At 43.5% G+C, this 24624-nt stretch overlaps 1 protein-coding gene and 1 long non-coding RNA gene across 16 annotated transcripts in view; one reads left to right on the forward strand and one right to left on the reverse strand.

Moving 5' to 3' along the window:
- The first annotated feature begins 12 nt into the window (after positions 1 to 12).
- On the forward strand, positions 13 to 3839 carry LOC122455641. Its single transcript, XR_006273986.1, has 2 exons — positions 13 to 2328; positions 3143 to 3839. It is a non-coding gene; the product is annotated as an uncharacterized LOC122455641 (long non-coding RNA).
- An 8773-nt stretch (positions 3840 to 12612) lies between these two features.
- The window catches only part of FARP2 (FERM, ARH/RhoGEF and pleckstrin domain protein 2), a 257803-nt gene continuing 245791 nt past the window's right edge, over positions 12613 to 24624 (reverse strand). For 14 of the 15 annotated variants that reach the window (XR_006273983.1, XM_043491578.1, XM_043491583.1 and 11 more), the window contains 2 exons: positions 13639 to 13744; positions 12613 to 12748 (listed from right to left, as the gene is read on the reverse strand). Coding sequence is in view for 13 of the 15 variants with exons in the window: in XM_043491578.1 (XP_043347513.1) it covers positions 12744 to 12748; positions 13639 to 13744 (111 nt within the window). In the remaining 2 variants the exon portion in view is untranslated. Of the gene's footprint in view, positions 12749 to 13638; positions 13745 to 24624 lie in introns of those variants that run through there. The other variant, XR_006273985.1, reaches the window with a different exon arrangement.

Consider the following 24624-nt stretch of genomic DNA (forward strand, 5'->3'; position numbering starts at 1 on the left):
AAAAAAAAAAAAAAAAATTAGACCACTTAACAGGTAAATGTGGATTATGCTTCCTACTTGCTCCTCTGATGTATAAATACAGGCTCAATGTGTTAACACTGCTTGGCATGTAGAAAATAGCTGCTGTTGTCATCTCTTGCCTAGAGCTCAGTTGTGGAGCAGAGTTTATTTTGTGTACAGAGGTAGCCATGGAGCCTGTATTTATGCACAATGACAAGTAAAGGGAACACTCAACATAGGGAAAATCTCCTGCTGCTTTTAACTTTATGCTGTTCATGATGGTAGCATACTGTGTTAATAAGGTACCTTGTATTATTCTTCACATGCACTGCAGTGTCATGAGTAAAGATGGTTTTTAAGGAAACAACCCCCATAAATTCCTTCAATATTGAAAGCAACAGTGGTGTTAGTTTTTAAAAGAGCATTGAAAGGGATTTGCTACTTTCAATAAAGTAACAAATTCAAGTAGTGGTTATTGTAGCTTTCAATTACACAGAATGCAAAGCCTTGAGAGCTTCAGCAAATATCACAGACCTTTCATAAACGAAATGGACTTCTGCTGATGTATGAGCGTACCCTCCCTGCCCTCAGCACTGCTGAGCCAGAGTGGAGTTTAAAATTACAGGCCAAGCTCTCTCACATGCCACCTTTTTAGGGAAGGAAATACTTGTTCTATTCCCTTGAAGTTGCTTCAGTGGTCTTTACATTGCAGGAATGTTGGCTCACAGCTGCAGTGTAACATAAGATGACTTCAGCAGTGAAAAATGGTTTATGAGGGTGACTGTGTGGCAGAGAAAGCTGCCTGACCCAGATGTCTACCCTGCTTCTAAAGCAGCTGCCGCTTAAGATCTTTCCCCATTCCTGCTTAAAGATGCACCTCTTATAGCCAAACCCAGGAACTGCATAAAAATGTAGTGGTAGAACATTTACTCTGTTCTCCTGTAGCACACCACCCCCAAGAGAATCTGCTGCACAAGCAGAATATAGCTATACGGGAGGAGGGGTAGCATAAAACAGAGAACCAGAAGGAAATGAGGCAAAACAACAACTGATGCTAGAGCATCAAGGAGGCTATTCATCTGCTAGCCTATGCAGTTTGGTGGGGTGGCCTGTCAGGCACAGGGGAATCCCTATGGTTGGGAATCCCTGTAGTTGGGTGATTTGGGGATACAAGATACAGTCCTGGGATGAGAGATCAGGCCTCTGATGTAAAGTGAAAGTTCTATTGGATCGGGGGCACCTCAAGTATCCTTGCTTGGGGAGAAATATAATACAATGAAAGCTTTTTGCCATAGTTCTTTATACAGCAAAACAATAGTGCTAAGAACAAACTCACCACTGTAGTGCTCCAAAGAAACACTGAACTGCCTGGAAGCATTCACTACAGTTTCTGCTGAATGATTTTGGAGCTGCAGTTTTTAGGCTTAAGCCCCATATTGAAAACTACTATAGGATAGCTCTGCCTACACAGTTTTACTTAAGGGAGAAATGGTTGAGAGAGAACTATTTGCTCAAAGTTACGCTCATGGTCATAGTTTCTGGCAAGTCAAAAATATCCATACTGGAACATGCAAACCATTATAGCTGGTTGGGATCAGGCTCCACGCTGCTGCTGTGGTAGTGGATTAAGCACTAAGTATTTCCTACTCTAGTCAAAGTTTAAGCAAGAGAAAAGCAGAATCTGGTTCTCAGCTAGGGGACTGTGATTGGGTCAGTCCAACAACCAGTTTAAAAAACGGATGCAAAATCTTTTATTTAACTGGAAATAAAATAGGATAGCATGTTTAGTCCAATAACATCAACACCTTTGAATACTGTTACATTGTCTAGCATACTGGCTAGAGGAGAGGCTCGGTATGGGAGGTGACAATGAGATGAAGGTAGTTTCTGTGAAATAGGGTAGCTGCTCTTTCTAAACTAGGCTTACAGCCAGCTAAATAAGAGGGTTGAAAGTGCACGCGCTCTCTCTCTCTCTGACACTTTCTCTACCTTTGGATCCTGTTTGAAATCTTAGATGTTCACAGCTAAATGATGGGGTGTTTTCGCCTCACACAGCTGCATGTGGCACACTGAGAGAAGTTGTCTCCTTGGAGCTGAAGGTGGGGTGGTGCTGCACAAACAAACACATGCCTACAAGGTGGGCCAAAGGGGTGGACCTTGTAATCCAGCATGTGCTGAAAAAACTTCAGCAGACATGTTGCTGCACTGGTCTGACCGACATGAAACAAACAGAAGACACGCATGAAATTATCCAGAATGCTAGGAGGTGAAGAACATTTAAATCAGCTAAGAAAATTAACAGCCTGCAAAATGAGGCTACAGAAGCAGGTATTCTTACTTTTTATTATTTTCTTTCAAAGGGCAGCTAAAGAAATAGTTTCATTCTAACACACAAGCAAATACAATAGGAACTAACAAATCAGGACTGAGCGGGTCGTGGTTTTCTGAACTGACGCAGTTATACTATACAGTTTTGAAGAGTTTATAGTGGAACAAGAGGACATTTGTGTTAAGCAAAAAGAAAAGGAGTACTTGTGGCACCTTAGAGACTAAACAAATGTATTTGAGCATAAGCTTTTGTGAGCTACAGCTCATTTCATCGGATGCACCCAGTAAATGTTAGTAACATGTTTAAGAGTCTACAGGATTATAGCTCATGCTAATACCAGCTTGGATGTTTGCCAGTAGATGAGCCAGACGGCATCCTGGTAGATAAGTACTTACTTACTTGAAGAAATCTTCTAGTGTACTCCTGTTCTCGCTCTCACCGTTACAGAGGGACTGCCCCTGCTCTGTGTAGAAGTATATGGAACACATTCTTTTCCTCACTCTCTTTCCAACTCTTCTGTTGGGCTGTCACTGTTCTTCCATTGGCTTTTATGCCTGTTGGCTTCCTTTGCATAGCCTCCTTCTTATCAAGCAATCTGGGACAAAATTTCACCTCTGAAAGTTACAAAGGGCTGTGCCTGTCTACCTCCGCCCACTGTGTTTTGCTCTCATTAATGTAAGTTCTGTTTTGCAGTCCACATGCCTAGCCTTTAATTGCATACACACCATTTATGATCTGTGCTTCCTCCAAGGAACAAATTCTGCTATCATTTTTTCCTTATTAACTTTAATGGCTTCTGCTTTTTTCCTCCAGTGATGGGAAAACATTTCATCCACTTTCTGATCGCTTGGTACCAGGGTGGTGCTCCATGAGATCAGCAAGCCTCCCATTCTAGGGAAGGCTGTGCATCTCCAGCAGCCGGGACGAGAGCCATTGCAGACTGCATGCATGCAGGGCAGAAGTCAGCAAATATCAACTCTCAAAACCCTCTTGCCATAGATAAGGATGGTCCAATGATTAGGCGGCTACCGTGGAAATCAGGAGGCAGATTCAACTCGCTGCCCTGCCAGACTTCGTGTGACCTTGGCTGAGTCACTTAACCTCTTTGGCTCTCAGTTCCTTGTGTGTAAAATGGGCACAAGAGCACTGCTCTGCCAAACACAAGTGCTGTGAGGGTAAATACATTAGAGACTGTGAAGCACTGAGATACTGTGGCAGCGGGGACCATATAAGTAGCTAAGATCGATAAAGAATCCTTTATGGTGTCATTTTTCTGTGTAGAAAATTCATCAGAATTCCCCATTAGGTATTTAATTTATAACTTTTCCAGAGCTGCTGAAAGCTGCTACCTACTATTGAACTTAAACACTGTGCCCCACAATATGGGAGATTTAAAAGCAAACATGTGTCAAGTCTCCCTGAAAGGAGAACTCTCCGTGAAAATCCAGGAGGTTACATCAACTAATAACCCACATGTTGCTCTCATCTGGTTGGCTGGTCTGGCCTGCAATGGTTACTTTGATCTCCATTAAAAGCAGGCTTCCCACCTCACTGCCAGAATCCCACCAGCAATGACTTTTTCCCTTTTTATAATGGACTGGAACCATAACTTTTACACAACAGGCTCTTGGCATAGAAACTCACATCCTCGTAGAACCCCTATACTCTCCAAAATACTGGTGTAGCTGTTGCCACCCACATCCCACTCCCTGAGAGATCACATTTTTTGTAACTGACAACCAGGATAGGGGTGGAAAGTGGCTGATTCCAAATTTTTTTTTTAGGGCTGTCAAGCGATTAAAAAATTAATCACGATTAATTGCTCTGTTAAAACCATTTTCAAATATATTGATTTCAATTACAACACCGAATACAAAGTGTACAGTACTCAGTTTATATTTATTTTTATTACAAATATTTGCATTGTTAAAAACAAAAGAATAGTATTTTTCAATTCTCCTAATACAAGTACTGTAGTACACTCTCTCTCTCATGAAAGTTGAACTTACAAATGTACAATTATGTACAAAAAATAACTGCATTAAAAAAAAATAAAACCATGTAAAACTTTAGAGTCTACAAGTCCACTCATTCCTACTTCTTGTTCAGTCAATTGCTCAGACTAACAAGTCTCTTTAGATTTGCAGGAGATAATGTTGCCTGCTTTTGTTTACAATGTCACCTGAAAGTGAGAACAGGTGTTTGCATGGCATTGTTGTAGCTAGCATCACAAGATATTTACGTGCCAGATGCGGTAGATTCATATGTCCCTTCATGCTTCGCCCACCACTCCAGAGGACTTGCATGCATGCTGATGACAGGTTCTGCTCGATAATGATCTAAAGTAGTGCGGACTGACGCACGTTCATTTTCATCATCTGAGTCAGATGCCACCAGCAGAAGGCTGATTTTCTTTTTTGGTGGTTCAGGTTCTGTAGTTTCCACATCGGACTGTTGCTCTTTGAAAACATGCTCCACACCTCGTCCTCTCAGATTTTGGACTGCACTGGGGTTGAGTGCTGTAGCTACTTTTAGAAATCTCACATTGGTACCTTCTTGCGTTTTGTCAAATCTGCAGTGACAGTGTTCTTAAAATGAATAACATGCTGGGTCATCATCCGAGATTGCCACAACATGAAATATATGGTAGAATGCAGGTAAAACAGAATAGTAGACATACAATTTTCCCCCAAAGAGTGCAGTCACAAATTAATGCATTTTTTTTAATGAGCGTCATGAGCATGAAAGCATGTCCTCTGATATAGTGGCCAAAGCATGAAGGGCGATGAATGTAGCATACCTGACACATAAATATAGCAATGCTGGCTAAAACAGTACTATGCAAACACCTGTTCTTTCAGGTGCCATTGTAATAAGAAGTGAGAGCATCATCTCAGTAAATGTAACTTGTTATCTCATGATGGATTGAAGAAAAGTAGTAGGCAGACCATCCAGCATCTCAGTAAATGTAAACAAATGTTTATCTTCATGATTGGATGAAGAAGTAGTAGGACTAAATGGACTTGTAGACTCAAAATTTTACATTGTTTGGAGTGCAGTAATGTAACCCCCCCCCAAAAAATCTACATTTGTAAGTTGCACTTTCATGATAAAGAGATTGCACTACAGTACTTGTATGAGGTGAATTGAAAAATACTGTTTCTTTTATCATTTTTACAATGCAAATATTTGTAATCAAAATAACAATATAAAGTAAGCACTATACACTTTGTATTCTGTGTTGTAAATTGAAATAAAATATTTGAAAACATAGAAAAACATCTAAAATATTTAATAAATTTCAATTGATATTCTATTGTTTATCAGTGTGATTAAAAGTTTTTAATCGCAATTAAGTTTTTCATCACGATTAATTTTTTTGAGTTAATCACGAGTTAACTGTTTAATTGACAATCCTAGTTTTTTTTCCAATAGCTTTTTCACACAGTATTAGGTGAAAATCAATAATGGAATACTTGTCAATGCACATAACTTACTCTTCCAACCCTAATATTCTATGATTCTTCAGGGTTTTCCTCTTTTAATATACAAGGTAGATAGTAGTGCACTGGTTTCAGCTTAAGGCTGGAAAACTTTGAAGAGACTAAATCAGAGATGGGCAACTTGCAGGTAGTAGAGGGCTAAAGAATGCTCTAATACAATTTGGTGGGCCAGGCGGTGTGATGCGGGGGTGGGACGCACCAGGGTGAGCTAGAGAGCAAGCCCATCCTGCATTCATTCTGCAGCAGCAGCTCCTGTTTGCTGACAGCTGGACCCAACCCCCTGCTCTGATCTGTTGGCTTTCACCACAGCATCATGTGACAAATGTGTCTGTGCACACTCAGGGCCTTTGCCCCAGGATGTGCCACCCCTTCCTCTTCCTGGCTCTGGTGCTGCCAGATCACCTACCCCAATCTGGGTTGTGGTGGGCCAAATAAAATGATCCACTGGGTCTAGTATGGATTCTGGGCCACTAGTTGCCCATCTTTATACTAAATCAATGAGACACTAAAAGACCAGTCAGCATGTATGGAATATATAAAGTCACTGAGTCTTGTTGCTTGCAGAGTGGCAAACTCTGGTTCTTGAGAAAGCAAATCACTGCCAGGCATTGTACAGAGGTGTTGTGCAAGCTCTTTCTATACAGCTCTGCCAATGTAACATAATCCTCCCTGCTATTCCAGGTCTCTGTCTCTCCAGAGCAGGTGATCAGTAATACCAGATGATGTGAGAAAATGTCCACTTGGGGCAAGGCTGAGAAAGGCATCTAACTTACCAATAATGGGTTTTTCAGACACATTGCCTCTGCACATCTACAATGTAGAAAGTTGCATGCCACACTCACAAGCCATGGAATCATTTAAAAAAATAAAAGCAATAGCAGATAACCAGGGCTATACAAAAAACTTTGTTTTAAACCATCGCTGTAAAAGGCCCTTTGCTCCTAACAGTCTCTTTGATCCTCTCTGTCTCAAAGTCTAAGCAAAAGACTATAGAGGAGAGTCAGTGTGGCCATACTCAGAAAACTCCAATTACTGATAGGTAATCCTCTTTTCTCCATGAAAATTGCTCTACAGATCCCCACTGCAGGAGATTAACAAGCAGTTGATAATCCCAAGGAGGAAGGCTGGGGATTTCTCATTCAAAAGAGATGCTCCACTCTAAACTGGTTTCACTCATTCCTTTCAAACAGACCCTGGATGTTCATAACGTGCATTATTGTTCTTGGGAAGAAGAGGTGAGCAGAGCATCATCCAGGAAAATAGATGAAGACAGGAGAAGCTCAACCACCTGTTACGAAGTCCAAAGCCTCTTCCCTTAAGCTGCAGAGCTAAGGAAAAAGAGGGTTTAATCAGCTCTGAAGAGGAGAAAAATCACACATGTAATCCTTTGAAGATGCCATCACACAGGCTTCCTACTCTGGGATCCACAGAGATCACTGCAAAGCTCACGAATAATGTATTTCACCTAGAACAGATGACTGTCCCACCAGTGACTCTTTCTAAAGGACCTAACTACCCAGCTTCATGCAGATGTCACATACCCTTCCCAAGAGCCGGAAAGCTTTAGAGTGAACACAGGCACAGTGACAGAGCTTAACACTGAGCAGCTGTTTATTTCTAAACACCATGACATTTATACTCAGCTAGGTTACAGCAGAAATGGCTAAGAAACACACATTTATACATCTACATTTTAGTTAAAGACACTAATACATTTTAAAAAGTACATCTAACGTACAATGGACAACTGTTATGATGCACTGGTCCAGTCTCTGCTTCTTTATGGTGAAAGGTCATGAAATCTTCTACCTAGAATCCTCTATCTGGAATCCTAGTCCTTTCCCATCCAGCACATATAAGACTTCGAACCAACACAACTCAGGAGTTTCTCTCTCTCAAGGGAAACAGTTGCACATGCAAGCCCCTGCACCTCCCATGTTCCATAGGTGTCTGCTTTCCTCTTGTTTCTGCCATCCTCGCAACACACAGCACTTTCTTATCAATCTCTAAAACCGTATTGTTTCTTCTCTGACACAAATATTTTTCCACCTGAAATATAAATCAGCCCCTTTAAGCCATGTTACCCATCAGCAGCATTTATTACTTTCAGCTTATTACAATTTTACCAGTCCATATATCAGGGGCATCCATAATTTGCCCAACCAAGTGCTGCATTGCACAGAAGCCAAAGGAAACAGCAAATCAGCAGGAAGTGGGCCAGATTGAAACTATTTTTATCTTGAATATGGTGGCACAACCCACTGAGATCAGGTGCCAGGGTATAATGCTCCACCTTGATGCAAGTGACTGTCACACCATGTTAAAACTGAAAATGGATGCCACCTCCAGAGAGATAAGGGCTGGGATTTTCAAACACACCTAAGTAGCATAGGAACACAAGTATCAGTGACTTTCAATGGGGCTTATACGCCTACATCACTTAAGCACCTTTGAAAATACCACTCAAGAGCAGCAACATATTGCATTGGAGGATGTTTTGGTTAGTACTTTGGCTACCCCTGCCTTAAATAATGCGTCACTAGCGGAGGGTGATTAAAGGTTTGTAAGAGGAGCCCTCCCCTCCATGAGGGATGCAGAGGACTCTGGAGGTATAATAAATATATCTGGTAGGCCCCTCTCAGCATGCAGCAGAGCAGGCTCTGAGCTCTAAGGAAACCGTTTGTGTTCTTTCATACAGGCCTCCCACTCCAAGCTGTAAAATGTGACACGTATAAAACTAAAAGCTTCATGTTCTCCCCATTTCCCCCCACCCCCACAAAAAAGTGAAGTTGTTGCCATGGCAATTTGCTGAAGAGCTCCATAATTCTACAGCCGCTGTATTTTCTGTTTGAAATTAAAGTGAATTCAGGCCTTCTAGCTGGGTACATCTGGAGATCCTCAGTCCAAGAAGTTTGTGGCCAGCAGGTTGAAGCTACAGCAGCTGACAGTCCAGAGGTTTAGCCACACTGAGTGTCAGAAGGGAACTCCTGGGAGCCAGAAAGCCTGATATCTGCAGTTATGGACCAAGAAACAAAACTGACACACCCAATCACAATGAACATGGCCATCTGTCTCCATCAGGACATGCTACTGTATACCATACAGAACCCGTAACTGGAACCCAATGCATGCACACAGCAAACCATGGGATTCCCAAAGAGTGGAAATTTTGCAGCCATTGTTAAGGTTCATTACCTCTTCAGTTAGCTTTGACTGTAGCAGATTTTACATCTTCTAATCCAGTCTAACCTGATGTGACCCCAGTTCATCACTCCCCTTGTTCACCTAACTTCCACACCAGGTGGAAACAAGCATCTCATGTTACTGCTTTATCAACCCCCCACTCCTGGTTCTATCCCCCCTCACTACAGATGTCAACAGCACAGACCCAGCTCTGCCCTCTTCAGTTTGTGAGAATATCCTTTTCATCCATGGGAATCAACAGGCTCGATCTCCCTGGAGAACTTGTGGCTCTCTTAATCACTTCCATCCACCTGGCAAGAGAGGAACAACAGAACATTTATAACATTCAAGGCCACGTCCTTTGCTTACAAAACATTTCTGGGTATGCCTTCACTTTGAGCTGGGGTGGGGGGGGAGAGATTCCCAGCTTGAGGAGACCTGAGCTAGCATGTTGAATAGAGGGCACAGCCATGGTAGCATGAGTAGGGGAGGCACTACCCAACTCAAGTACATGCCCATCAGTTGCTAGATATGTACTCAAGTCAGCTAGCCCTTCCCATTGCTCCCCTGCCATGGCTACATTCTATCTTTAGTGAGCTACCTCAATCAGAGCTAGCGTGGGATGTCTCTTAAAGCTGGGAATCCCCCCCTGAATGAAAGTGCAGACACATACCCTTTAAAAACACTAAAGCTTGCAAACCCCTGTGAGGTAGGCAGTCTGAACACCATTTTACTGCAGAGGGGAAAACGGGGTACAAAGAGAGGTGAAGGGACCTGATCAGCATCACACAGTATATGTAATGTCCTTACATTAATGAACAAATTGAGGGTAACATGTTAAAATGGCTCAGAATCGGAACACTATTTGGCAGGATCAATGTAGCCAAAGTAACAATTATGACTTGTATATAATACACGGTACCATATACACATGATCAGTTATGTTGCTTTCAGAATAGTCTGTTTTTAACCTTCTTTTGGAAAGTTAAAGTCCCACACAGGATGCTAACTAGCCTATTGCAACCTAGAAAAATAAATAAAAAAGAGGGAGGTCAAGTAGTTGTGGACTTGAAGCAGGTATTACTTGGCTTGTCAACTGCATTGCATTAGAGGGAGTGTAATTCTCTTCAGGAGTGAGGAGCCTCCAGGAGTGAGGAAGTTTTATGTTTTCTTCCTTCAACATGGCAATTACCCTGATTATCAGACTCTTTCCTCAGTAGTTACATGGGAGGACAACCTGCAGTCAGGTGATTTCTCATCACTAACACCATGGAAGTTTATTTTGAACCACTCCCTATTTCTATCAAACAGCCAACTTTATATTCAAGGTATGGAGAGCAGCTGGCACCAAATAATTTGCAGACATATTTGGCCCTTTGGATAATCATTCACAGACTTGCATAAGGAGTTCCTAGAACAGTGGCTCTCAAACTTTCGTACTGGTGACCCCTTTCACACAGTAAGCCTTTGAATGTGACCCCCTTTATAAACAAAAAACACTTATTTTTATATTGAATGTTATTATAAATGCTGGAGGTGAAGAGTGGTTTGGGAGTGGAGGCTGACAGCTTGCAACCCCCCATCTAATAACCTCGTGACCCCTGATGAGGTCGAATGATATGAACCCCCGTTGAGAACCCCTGCCCTAGATCTAATTTAATTGCCTTTCTCCAGTTGAGACATTTCACTGACTCATGTTCTTAGGTAAATATCTAACACTTTCAAGCCCCTCAAGTTTTTAGGACCATGAAAAGGATTAATATCTTCCATGAACAAGTTACTAAATTAAACCAGAACTTTTGTTAGACCCAAGGTCAGAGAAACCTGGGAGGATACCTCTGGAGATAACCAACATTGGAATGGAGGCCACAAGGCAATACCTAAAATATCCACTAGAGATTGTATTAGAAAAACTCAGTATGAAAATTATACAGAAATTGTCTCTCTCTCCTGTTCCCTGGAGTAAACTGTACTGGGCTTGCGCCCCTCCTGAAAAAAAGACTGAACCCACTGTGGGTGATGGTCCACAAGGGCAGTCTTGTTTTGGGAAGTTAGCACCATGTGCCTGGTTTTGTATTCAGGCTCACTGGATTCTCCTGTATTTTTATTAGGAAAGCTCTCTTCATTTAAGAGGTTATCCTTGGCCACTGAGAACTATTTGAAATTGTTCTTCTTTACAGTATGGAAAGAAACTTTTATAAAATGGGTAAAAAATGTCCCACTCTCGCTATCATTCTGGAAATCAATACTTAGGAATCCTGTTACTGGGAGAAACACGGCAATAATGAGAAAAACTCTAAATCAATTATATGTGGCTTGGAGATTTTTCTTAAACTCACTTTCTGAAAAAGTCAAAAAGATAGGGACTCAGGGTTGGAACTATTCCATAACACTGTGACAAATTTGGAACTTGCTGGGAAGAGTCTGATGCTCTCAAGTGGGGATGGGGAGACTTCTCTTTCCTTACAGGAGGTAGAAGGGAATATAGGGAGAATACAAAATAATATTGGCCTAAGAGGTTATGTTCCTGATTTCTAGAAGTAACTCAGTTTTCTAGTTCAATTGACTGGTGTATAAGATTGCACCTAGTTCTCTTGCATACAGTATAATTTAAAAATGTAAGTTCTAAGTATGAATGTATTGCAGTATAAACAACATTCCAAAAAATGTCACAGGACAAGACAGTTGCAAAGACAGCAATAGAACGCAGAACTCCTAACTCCCAGCCTTGTGTTCTAACCTGTATACCGTGCCCCCTCTCTCTTTGAAAAACAAAAAGATTTCTGCTGTACCTAAATAATAACCTCTCTCAATGAACTGTATGTCAAATGCTGCCTGGGCCCAGTGTGGATATACTATGGGACATGGTGGGCAAGGTGATGGGTGCCCACACAGAGGGTATATACCTCCACACATGCTACGTTACCGAGATTCATTGGGATTTCTAGTATGTCATAGTTGAGAAGGAAGTTGGATCTCCAACTAGGCAGAACCACCAGCCATAGGCGCCGACTCTGTGGGTGCTCCAGGACCTACCAGCAGCCAAGCTCCCCTCCCCATCCCTCCCAGCATTTCCTGCCTGCCAGTGGCCCGCCAAACAACTACTCCCCCTCCTGCCCACTGTGGATCAGCTGTTCCACGGCATGCAGTAGGTTCTGGGAGGGAGGGGGAGGAGCGAGGACAGGACATGCTCGGGGGTGGAATTGGGCAGGAAGAGGTGGGGCGTGAGTGGAGGTGGAGTGGGGGTGGGAAAAGGCAGGGGAGGGAGCTTGGGGAAAGAGGTGGAGGGGGGGCAGGCCCTGGGTACCCCCGGGGAAACTTGGAAGCTGGCACCTGTTCCACCAGCTATTCCCCTCAGAAGGGTGTAGAGGTCTGAAGCAGTGACCACAGAGGAGCTCTGCAGCCATCAGGGATGGTGAAGGAAAGGATTCTCTCTTTCTAGGAATGCAGTGGATCCCCATGGGGGTACGTGGATGGTGCAGAACAACAAGGATTGGGATCTAAAATCTCAACTCTGGACTACCCACTTGTGGTTAAAGCAAATATAGACTCTGAGATGGATGCAGGAAGCATAAAGTTACCTCTCAAAGGTGTACTTGCTCTCGGCCCTGAAGAAATATACATGGGATTTGAACTGCAACTTGAAGACATAATCCTTCTGAATGCCATCTGCCTCCACTGGGGTGCTGACTGTGTAGCCAAGTAGTGGGAGACTGGCCAACGGATAATCATCCTGGAACATAGCCAAACAGTGCAGTTCTTGGTGAAAGCCAGCCTTTACCAGTCAGCACATGGACAGCAATCGCAGAGCACGTGTTTGATCTTTCATATTGTACAGTCAAGAATGGCTTTACTTTCTCTTAGCAGGAGGTGAGAAGAGAAGCTGCCTTTCCATCTATTTTGAGACCCGTATGTTGTAAATTATGATGAAATTGTCCCCAAGCTTGCTTAATTATTTTAATAAAATTACATGTCTCTATTCCCCTGCCACTCACTGTCTCCTGGATTTCCCCCACTGTCTCTCTCAAATCCAGAGCACTATTCCCACACCAAAACAAAGATTTTGTTCCCAATAACACTGTTTCCTTAAGGCAAGAAGCCCATATAAAATGAAAGAGGTTTATTGGGCTAATGAAGACAGAAGGTGCAGGTAGCATTGTGGCAACATTCACTACAGAAACATGCAGAAACCACTCCACTGTCACAGGAATTCCTGAGGCCTATTTCAAATCGCTAGTTGTGCTGAACTTTAAAAGGAGTCAGGGAGATTGGACTGGCATCTAAACACAAAGGAAAAGGAAAGGTGTAGGTGAAAGGTTCATTAAGCAATTTGACCTCCTTTAGCCACTACTTCAAGAGACTCCCACCCATCACACTTCCAAGTTCAGTGCCACTTAAAAACAGGATATCCTGATTAAAGCTGCGAGAGAAAGGCCCGTAGCCTTATGTAGCCTGACTCCATTAATTGCTCCTTGCTATTTTTCTTGCTACATGCCTTTGGGTTAACAATTCAGTACAGATGATAGATGGTTGCAAAATGCCACCTAGAGGACAGTAAAGAGTGTGTCTTTCTGTCCAGTATCTCACCCCTTGTCCCATAACTGTTCTACTACTATAGCATACCTGTTGAGTTTTGTAAAGAACAACAGAAGTTGGTGAAGACAACCCAGAGCTTTTGCCAGCCATTACTATTTTTGAATTTCCTCAGCAGGTACCCTGAAAGCTGATTCTAGCAATAAAGAAAAAGAAAACCAATGCGAGATCACTGATCACTCTCCCCAAGAACAAGACAAATGCTGCTACTGGCACTATTCCATATCCTGACTGATGTTCCCTATTGTGGCTGCTTCTAGATAATGCAGAACAATTAACAGACAATCCTGTTCCAATGCTTTGAGAGGCTTCTAAGATGTTTCAGTTACTGATGGAATGCCTTAGTGCATTTTTGTATTGTCAATTTGCCAGCTACACAAAATGGTCTCCTTTCACATTGCAAAACAGTTAAATATGCATGGCATTTTCACCTCAACAGAAAATGGTTGAACTTGATTATGTGATATATTACCATTGTTACTGTATGGGTTTTTTAATTTTATTATACCAATGATTTACCATCATAGCACCTCACTAAGAGGAGAATGATCTTGAGCTTCCAAAAATCTAGCCCTACCATTGTTGTCATCTGCATCCTGTCTTCCTGAAACATGCTAAGAACTAATTGGCAACATCCACCAAGTCCCTGCATTCAGTTTATTTTGTGTGAGATCAAAAATAAAAACATGAGAAGAACAAGGAAAAGAGGATTCTTGATTGACACTGGGAGTTCTGGACTAGGATATGACTACAAAAGCTGAGCTAGGAGTGGACAGCATGTTGCAAGGAAGCATTATTTAAGTTAATATACTGGTATACAAACTACAGGAAGAAATGACAGCATAGTAGTTTTATATCAAAGAAAAAAGAAAGCCCAGAGTTTAGGTTGGTGTAGCATAAACTGAAAGGATAACAGGGCTATTTTTGGAAGGTGAGACAAAGATATCAATGGACTTCCACACCACTCACCAAACATTACAACTTCCATTCTGCATGCGTCAGGCATTCTCACACTTGCACAATGTTTAGGGTGCAGGCGAGAGGGAAGAAGGTGAGAGGAACTAAAAATTTTTTCTGCTTTGGACTCAACTCAGTGTTTTAGAGGTGTTTTTACCTGAATCATGCATAAGTAATCAGACAGGGATAGGCTCTGGTTCCGATACCAGCAAACATGGGTGATTGTGTTGGGCCGACGGCTCTGGCCCAGCAAATAGCAAGGAGGAAGCTCTGGAGAAACAGCAAGAGAGCAGAAAACTGAGCAGAGAAAGAGGGAGAGAGAGAGAGAGAGAGAGAGAGAAAGTAGAGCTTTAGAAGAAGAAAAAGTGATGTAAAAAAAGCATCAGTTAAATAACAAAGGAATGTGAAAAAGTCATTGTATTAGAATCTGAAATACAGAGCCAAGCAAAAAGGTGCTGGGAGAACTCATACTGCAATCCTAGAGTCAGTGGTATAAAGCTCACAGCACTTCAGCTATAACAATGATCTGGTGGCACTCATAAATTTGCCAAAGGAACCAAGGCCAGGTTCCTTCAAATGGGATCCAGTTTGCCTGCTGGCAAGATGACAGACAAATGGTCTCCATGCCCATGTAAAAGATTTATAAAACTTCCAACAATGAGCTTATTAGTTTGCTATGTGAACCATGCAAATCTAGGTGCTCCGGTTTAATGCCCAGCTGCACTTCCTTCCATTAAACCTGAATGCTTTGAGAATAGAACTCTCAGGAAGATAGGAAGGTGGAAATATGCAAAGGTAACATTCTTGAAGAACTGCAGTTACTAAAGTAACCATGTTTTCTCCTTCAAGGCAACTACTACATATTCCTACTTGTGGGAATCTAGCAAGCAGTACAATCCTCCTGGAAGGTGGGCAGGGGAGGTCTAACTAAACAAGGATTAAAAAGAAAAGGAGTACTTGTGGCACCTTAGAGACTAACAAATTTATTAGAGCATAAGCTTTCGTGAGCTACAGCTCACTTCATCGGATGCATTTGGTGGAAAAAACAGAGTAGAGATTTATATACACACACACAGAGAACATGAAACAATGGGTTTATCATACACACTGTAAGGAGAGTGATCACTTAAGATAAGCCATCACCAACAGCAGGGGGGGGAAGGAGGAAAACCTTTCATGGTGACAAGCAGGTAGGCTAATTCCAGCAGTTAACAAGAATATCAGAGGAACAGTGGGGGGTGGGGTGGGAGGGAGAAATACCATGGGGAAATAGTTTACTTTGTGTAATGACTCATCCATTCCCAGTCTCTATTCAAGCCTAAGTTAATTGTATCCAGTTTGCAAATTAATTCCAATTCAGCAGTCTCTCGTTGGAGTCTGTTTTTGAAGCTTTTTGTTGAAGTATAGCCACTCTTAGGTCTGTGATCGAGTGACCAGAGAGATTGAAGTGTTCTCCAACTGGTTTTTGAATGTTATAATTCTTGACGTCTGATTTGTGTCCATTCATTCTTTTACGTAGAGACTGTCCAGTTTGGCCAATGTACATGGCAGAGGGGCATGCTGGCACATGATGGCATATATCACATTGGTAGATGCGCAGGTGAAGGAGCCTCTGATAGTGTGGCTGATGTGATTAGGCCCTATGATGGTATCCCCTGAATAGATATGTGGACAGAGTTGGCAACGGGCTTTGTTGCAAGGATAGGTTCCTGGGTTAGTGGTTCTGTTGTGTGGTGTGTGGTTGCTGGTGAGTATTTGCTTCAGATTGGGGGGCTGTCTGTAAGCAAGGACTGGTCTGTCTCCCAAGATCTGAGAGAGCGATGGCTCGTCCTTCAGGATAGGTGTAGATCCTTGATGATGCGTTGGAGGGTTTTAGTTGGGGGCTGAAGGTGATGGCTAGTGGCGTTCTGTTGTTTTCTTTGTTGGGCCTGTCCTGTAGTAGGTGACTTCTGGGTACTCTTCTGGCTCTGTCAATCTGTTTCTTCACTTCAGCAGGTGGGTATTGTAGTTGTAGGAATGCATGATAGAGATCTTGTAGGTGTTTGTCTCTGTCTGAGGGGTTGGAGCAAATGCGGTTATATCGTAGCGCTTGGCTGTAGACAATGGATCGAGTGGTATGATCTGGATGAAAGCTAGAGGCATGTAGGTAGGAATAGCGGTCAGTAGGTTTCCGATATAGGGTGGTGTTTATGTGACCATCGCTTATAGCACCGTAGTGTCCAGGAAGTGGATCTCTTGTGTGGACTGGTCCAGGCTGAGGTTGATGGTGGGATGGAAATTGTTGAAATCATGGTGGAATTCCTCAAGAGCTTCTTTACCCATGGGTCCAGATGATGAAGATGTCATCAATGTAGCGCAAGTAGAGTAGGGGCATTAGGGAACGAGAGCTGAGGAAGCGTTGTTCTAAGTCAGCCATAAAAATGTTGGCATACTGTGGGGCCATGCGGGTACCCATCGCAGTGCCGCTGATTTGAAGGTATACATTGTCACCAAATGTGAAATAGTTATGGGTCAGGACAAAGTCACAAAGTTCTGCCACCAGGTTAGCCGTGACAGTATCGGGGATACTGTTCCTGACGGCTTGTAGTCCATCTTTGTGTGGAATGTTGGTGTAGAGGGCTTCTACATCCATAGTGGCTAGGATGGTGTTTTTAGGAAGATCACCAATGGACTGTAGTTTCCTCAGGAAATCGGTGGTGTCTCGAAGATAGCTGGGAGTGCTGGTAACGAAGGGCCTGAGGAGGGAGTCTACATAGCCAGACAATCCTGCTGTCAGGGTGCCAATGCCTGAGATGATGGGGCGTCCAGGATTTCCAGGTTTATGGATCTTGGGTAGCAGATAGAATACCCCAGGTCCTGGCTCCAGGGGTGTGTCTGTGCGGATTTGTTCTTGTGCTCTTTCAGGGAGTTTCTTGAGCAAATGCTGTAGTTTCTTTTGGTAACTCTCAGTGGGATCAGAGGGTAATGGCTTGTAGAAAGTGGTGTTGGAGAGCTGCCTAGTAGCCTCTTGTTCATACTCTGACCTATTCATGATGACGACAGCACCTCCTTTGTCAGCCTTTTTGATTATTATGTCAGAGTTGTTTCTGAGGCTGTGGATGGCACTGTGTTCTGCATGGCTGAGGTTATGGGGTAAGCGATGCTGCTTTTCCACAATTTCAGCTCGTGCACGTCGGCGGAAGCAGTCTATGTAGAAATCCAGGCTGCTGTTTCGACCTTCAGGAGGAGTCCACCTAGAATCCTTCTTTTTGTAGTGTTGGCAGGAAGGTCTCTGTGGGTTAATATGTTGGTCAGAGGTGTGTTGGAAATATTCCTTGAGTCTGAGACGTCGAAAATAGGATTCTAGGTCACCACAGAACTGTATCATGTTCGTGGGGGTGGAGGGGCAAAAGGAGAGGCCCCGAGATAGGACAGATTCTTCCGCTGGGCTAAGAGTATAGTTGGATAGATTAACAATATTGCTGGGTGGGTTACGGGAACCATTGTTGTGGCCCCTTGTGGCATATAGTAGTTTAGATAGCTTAGTGTCCTTTTTCTTTTGTAGAGAATCAAAGTGTGTTTTGTAAATGGCTTGTCTAGTTTTTGTAAAGTCCAGCCACGAGGAAGTTTGTGTGGAAGGTTGGTTCTTTATGAGAGTATCCAGTTTTGAGAGCTCATTCTTAATCTTTCCCTGTTTGCTGTAGAGGATGTTGATCAGGTGGTTCCGCAGTTTCCTTGAGAGTGTGTGGCACAAGCTGTCAGCATAGTCTGTGTGGTATGTAGATTGTAATGGATTTTTTACCTTCAGTCCTTTCGGTATGATGTCCATCTGTTTGCATTTGGAGAGGAAGATGATGTCTGTCTGTATCTGTGCGAGTTTTTTCATGAAGTTGACAGATTTCCACTCTATACGGCTAAATTCAGTGCCTTGCATAATCACAGGTTTCAGAGTAGCAGCCGTGTTAGTCTGTATTCTCAAAAAGAAAAGGAGTACTTGTGGCACCTTAGAGACTAACAAATTTATTAGAGCATAAGCTTTCGTGAGCTACAGCTCACTTCATCGGATGCATTTGGTGGAAAAAACAGAGTAGAGATTTATATACACACACACAGAGAACATGAAACAATGGGTTTATCATACACACTGTAAGGAGAGTGATCACTTAAGATAAGCCATCACCAACAGCAGGGGGGGGAAGGAGGAAAACCTTTCATGGTGACAAGCAGGTAGGCTAATTCCAGCAGTTAACAAGAATATCAGAGGAACAGTGGGGGGTGGGGTGGGAGGGAGAAATACCATGGGGAAATAGTTTTACTTTGTGTAATGACTCATCCATTCCCAGTCTCTATTCAAGCCTAAGTTAATTGTATCCAGTTTGCAAATTAATTCCAATTCAGCAGTCTCTCGTTGGAGTCTGTTTTTGAAGCTTTTTGTTGAAGTATAGCCACTCTTAGGTCTGTGATCGAGTGACCAGAGAGATTGAAGTGTTCTCCAACTGGTTTTTGAATGTTATAATTCTTGACGTCTGATTTGTGTCCATTCATTCTTTTACGTAGAGACTGTCCAGTTTGGCCAATGTACATGGCAGAGGGGCATTGCTGGCACATGATGGCATATATCACATTGGTAGATGCGCAGGTGAAGGAGCCTCTGATAGTGTGGCTGATGTGATTAGGCCCTATGATGGTATCCCCTGAATAGATATGTGGACAGAGTTGGCAACGGGCTTTGTTGCAAGGATAGGTTCCTGGGTTAGTGGTTCTGTTGTGTGGTGTGTGGTTGCTGGTGAGTATTTGCTTCAGATTGGGGGGCTGTCTGTAAGCAAGGACTGGTCTGTCTCCCAAGATCTGAGAGAGCGATGGCTCGTCCTTCAGGATAGGTTGTAGATCCTTGATGATGCGTTGGAGGGGTTTTAGTTGGGGGCTGAAGGTGATGGCTAGTGGCGTTCTGTTGTTTTCTTTGTTGGGCCTGTCCTGTAGTAGGTGACTTCTGGGTACTCTTCTGGCTCTGTCAATCTGTTTCTTCACTTCAGCAGGTGGGTATTGTAGTTGTAGGAATGCATGATAGAGATCTTGTAGGTGTTTGTCTCTGTCTGAGGGGTTGGAGCAAATGCGGTTATATCGTAGCGCTTGGCTGTAGACAATGGATCGAGTGGTATGATCTGGATGAAAGCTAGAGGCATGTAGGTAGGAATAGCGGTCAGTAGGTTTCCGATATAGGGTGGTGTTTATGTGACCATCGCTTATTAGCACCGTAGTGTCCAGGAAGTGGATCTCTTGTGTGGACTGGTCCAGGCTGAGGTTGATGGTGGGATGGAAATTGTTGAAATCATGGTGGAATTCCTCAAGAGCTTCTTTTCCATGGGTCCAGATGATGAAGATGTCATCAATGTAGCGCAAGTAGAGTAGGGGCATTAGGGAACGAGAGCTGAGGAAGCGTTGTTCTAAGTCAGCCATAAAAATGTTGGCATACTGTGGGGCCATGCGGGTACCCATCGCAGTGCCGCTGATTTGAAGGTATACATTGTCACCAAATGTGAAATAATTATGGGTCAGGACAAAGTCACAAAGTTCTGCCACCAGGTTAGCCGTGACAGTATCGGGGATACTGTTCCTGACGGCTTGTAGTCCATCTTTGTGTGGAATGTTGGTGTAGAGGGCTTCTACATCCATAGTGGCTAGGATGGTGTTTTTAGGAAGATCACCAATGGACTGTAGTTTCCTCAGGAAATCGGTGGTGTCTCGAAGATAGCTGGGAGTGCTGGTAACGAAGGGCCTGAGGAGGGAGTCTACATAGCCAGACAATCCTGCTGTCAGGGTGCCAATGCCTGAGATGATGGGGCGTCCAGGATTTCCAGGTTTATGGATCTTGGGTAGCAGATAGAATACCCCAGGTCCTGGCTCCAGGGGTGTGTCTGTGCGGATTTGTTCTTGTGCTCTTTCAGGGAGTTTCTTGAGCAAATGCTGTAGTTTCTTTTGGTAACTCTCAGTGGGATCAGAGGGTAATGGCTTGTAGAAAGTGGTGTTGGAGAGCTGCCTAGTAGCCTCTTGTTCATACTCTGACCTATTCATGATGACGACAGCACCTCCTTTGTCAGCCTTTTTGATTATTATGTCAGAGTTGTTTCTGAGGCTGTGGATGGCACTGTGTTCTGCATGGCTGAGGTTATGGGGTAAGCGATGCTGCTTTTCCACAATTTCAGCTCGTGCACGTCGGCGGAAGCAGTCTATGTAGAAATCCAGGCTGCTGTTTCGACCTTCAGGAGGAGTCCACCTAGAATCCTTCTTTTTGTAGTGTTGGCAGGAAGGTCTCTGTGGGTTAATATGTTGGTCAGAGGTGTGTTGGAAATATTCCTTGAGTCTGAGACGTCGAAAATAGGATTCTAGGTCACCACAGAACTGTATCATGTTCGTGGGGGTGGAGGGGCAAAAGGAGAGGCCCCGAGATAGGACAGATTCTTCCGCTGGGCTAAGAGTATAGTTGGATAGATTAACAATATTGCTGGGTGGGTTACGGGAACCATTGTTGTGGCCCCTTGTGGCATATAGTAGTTTAGATAGCTTAGTGTCCTTTTTCTTTTGTAGAGAATCAAAGTGTGTTTTGTAAATGGCTTGTCTAGTTTTTGTAAAGTCCAGCCACGAGGAAGTTTGTGTGGAAGGTTGGTTCTTTATGAGAGTATCCAGTTTTGAGAGCTCATTCTTAATCTTTCCCTGTTTGCTGTAGAGGATGTTGATCAGGTGGTTCCGCAGTTTCCTTGAGAGTGTGTGGCACAAGCTGTCAGCATAGTCTGTGTGGTATGTAGATTGTAATGGATTTTTTACCTTCAGTCCTTTCGGTATGATGTCCATCTGTTTGCATTTGGAGAGGAAGATGATGTCTGTCTGTATCTGTGCGAGTTTTTTCATGAAGTTGACAGATTTCCACTCTATACGGCTAAATTCAATGCCTTGCATAATCACAGGTTTCAGAGTAGCAGCCGTGTTAGTCTGTATTCTCAAAAAGAAAAGGAGTACTTGTGGCACCTTAGAGACTAACAAATTTATTAGAGCATAAGCTTTCGTGAGCTACAGCTCACTTCATCGGATGCATTTGGTGGAAAAAACAGAGTAGAGATTTATATACACACACACAGAGAACATGAAACTGCGGAACCACCTGATCAACATCCTCTACAGCAAACAGGGAAAGATTAAGAATGAGCTCTCAAAACTGGATACTCTCATAAAGAACCAACCTTCCACACAAACTTCCTCGTGGCTGGACTTTACAAAAACTAGACAAGCCATTTACAAAACACACTTTGATTCTCTACAAAAGAAAAAGGACACTAAGCTATCTAAACTACTATATGCCACAAGGGGCCACAACAATGGTTCCCGTAACCCACCCAGCAATATTGTTAATCTATCCAACTATACTCTTAGCCCAGCGGAAGAATCTGTCCTATCTCGGGGCCTCTCCTTTTGCCCCTCCACCCCCACGAACATGATACAGTTCTGTGGTGACCTAGAATCCTATTTTCGACGTCTCAGACTCAAGGAATATTTCCAACACACCTCTGACCAACATATTAACCCACAGAGACCTTCCTGCCAACACTACAAAAAGAAGGATTCTAGGTGGACTCCTCCTGAAGGTCGAAACAGCAGCCTGGATTTCTACATAGACTGCTTCCGCCGACGTGCACGAGCTGAAATTGTGGAAAAGCAGCATCGCTTACCCCATAACCTCAGCCATGCAGAACACAGTGCCATCCACAGCCTCAGAAACAACTCTGACATAATAATCAAAAAGGCTGACAAAGGAGGTGCTGTCGTCATCATGAATAGGTCAGAGTATGAACAAGAGGCTACTAGGCAGCTCTCCAACACCACTTTCTACAAGCCATTACCCTCTGATCCCACTGAGAGTTACCAAAAGAAACTACAGCATTTGCTCAAGAAACTCCCTGAAAGAGCACAAGAACAAATCCGCACAGACACACCCCTGGAGCCAGGACCTGGGGTATTCTATCTGCTACCCAAGATCCATAAACCTGGAAATCCTGGACGCCCCATCATCTCAGGCATTGGCACCCTGACAGCAGGATTGTCTGGCTATGTAGACTCCCTCCTCAGGCCCTTCGTTACCAGCACTCCCAGCTATCTTCGAGACACCACCGATTTCCTGAGGAAACTACAGTCCATTGGTGATCTTCCTAAAAACACCATCCTAGCCACTATGGATGTAGAAGCCCTCTACACCAACATTCCACACAAAGATGGACTACAAGCCGTCAGGAACAGTATCCCCGATACTGTCACGGCTAACCTGGTGGCAGAACTTTGTGACTTTGTCCTGACCCATAATTATTTCACATTTGGTGACAATGTATACCTTCAAATCAGCGGCACTGCGATGGGTACCCGCATGGCCCCACAGTATGCCAACATTTTTATGGCTGACTTAGAACAACGCTTCCTCAGCTCTCGTTCCCTAATGCCCCTACTCTACTTGCGCTACATTGATGACATCTTCATCATCTGGACCCATGGAAAAGAAGCTCTTGAGGAATTCCACCATGATTTCAACAATTTCCATCCCACCATCAACCTCAGCCTGGACCAGTCCACACAAGAGATCCACTTCCTGGACACTACGGTGCTAATAAGCGATGGTCACATAAACACCACCCTATATCGGAAACCTACTGACCGCTATTCCTACCTACATGCCTCTAGCTTTCATCCAGATCATACCACTCGATCCATTGTCTACAGCCAAGCGCTACGATATAACCGCATTTGCTCCAACCCCTCAGACAGAGACAAACACCTACAAGATCTCTATCATGCATTCCTACAACTACAATACCCACCTGCTGAAGTGAAGAAACAGATTGACAGAGCCAGAAGAGTACCCAGAAGTCACCTACTACAGGACAGGCCCAACAAAGAAAACAACAGAACGCCACTAGCCATCACCTTCAGCCCCCAACTAAAACCCCTCCAACGCATCATCAAGGATCTACAACCTATCCTGAAGGACGAGCCATCGCTCTCTCAGATCTTGGGAGACAGACCAGTCCTTGCTTACAGACAGCCCCCCAATCTGAAGCAAATACTCACCAGCAACCACACACCACACAACAGAACCACTAACCCAGGAACCTATCCTTGCAACAAAGCCCGTTGCCAACTCTGTCCACATATCTATTCAGGGGATACCATCATAGGGCCTAATCACATCAGCCACACTATCAGAGGCTCCTTCACCTGCGCATCTACCAATGTGATATATGCCATCATGTGCCAGCAATGCCCCTCTGCCATGTACATTGGCCAAACTGGACAGTCTCTACGTAAAAGAATGAATGGACACAAATCAGACGTCAAGAATTATAACATTCAAAAACCAGTTGGAGAACACTTCAATCTCTCTGGTCACTCGATCACAGACCTAAGAGTGGCTATACTTCAACAAAAAAGCTTCAAAAACAGACTCCAACGAGAGACTGCTGAATTGGAATTAATTTGCAAACTGGATACAATTAACTTAGGCTTGAATAGAGACTGGGAATGGATGAGTCATTACACAAAGTAAAACTATTTCCCCATGGTATTTCTCCCTCCCACCCCACCCCCCACTGTTCCTCTGATATTCTTGTTAACTGCTGGAATTAGCCTACCTGCTTGTCACCATGAAAGGTTTTCCTCCTTCCCCCCCCTGCTGTTGGTGATGGCTTATCTTAAGTGATCACTCTCCTTACAGTGTGTATGATAAACCCATTGTTTCATGTTCTCTGTGTGTGTGTATATAAATCTCTACTCTGTTTTTTCCACCAAATGCATCCGATGAAGTGAGCTGTAGCTCACGAAAGCTTATGCTCTAATAAATTTGTTAGTCTCTAAGGTGCCACAAGTACTCCTTTTCTTTTTGAGAATACAGACTAACACGGCTGCTACTCTGAAACCTGTGATTATGCAAGGCACTGAATTTAGCCGTATAGAGTGGAAATCTGTCAACTTCATGAAAAAACTCGCACAGATACAGACAGACATCATCTTCCTCTCCAAATGCAAACAGATGGACATCATACC

This window comes from Dermochelys coriacea, chromosome 9 (genome assembly GCF_009764565.3).
Source record: "Dermochelys coriacea isolate rDerCor1 chromosome 9, rDerCor1.pri.v4, whole genome shotgun sequence".
Lineage (NCBI taxonomy): Eukaryota > Metazoa > Chordata > Testudines > Dermochelyidae > Dermochelys > Dermochelys coriacea.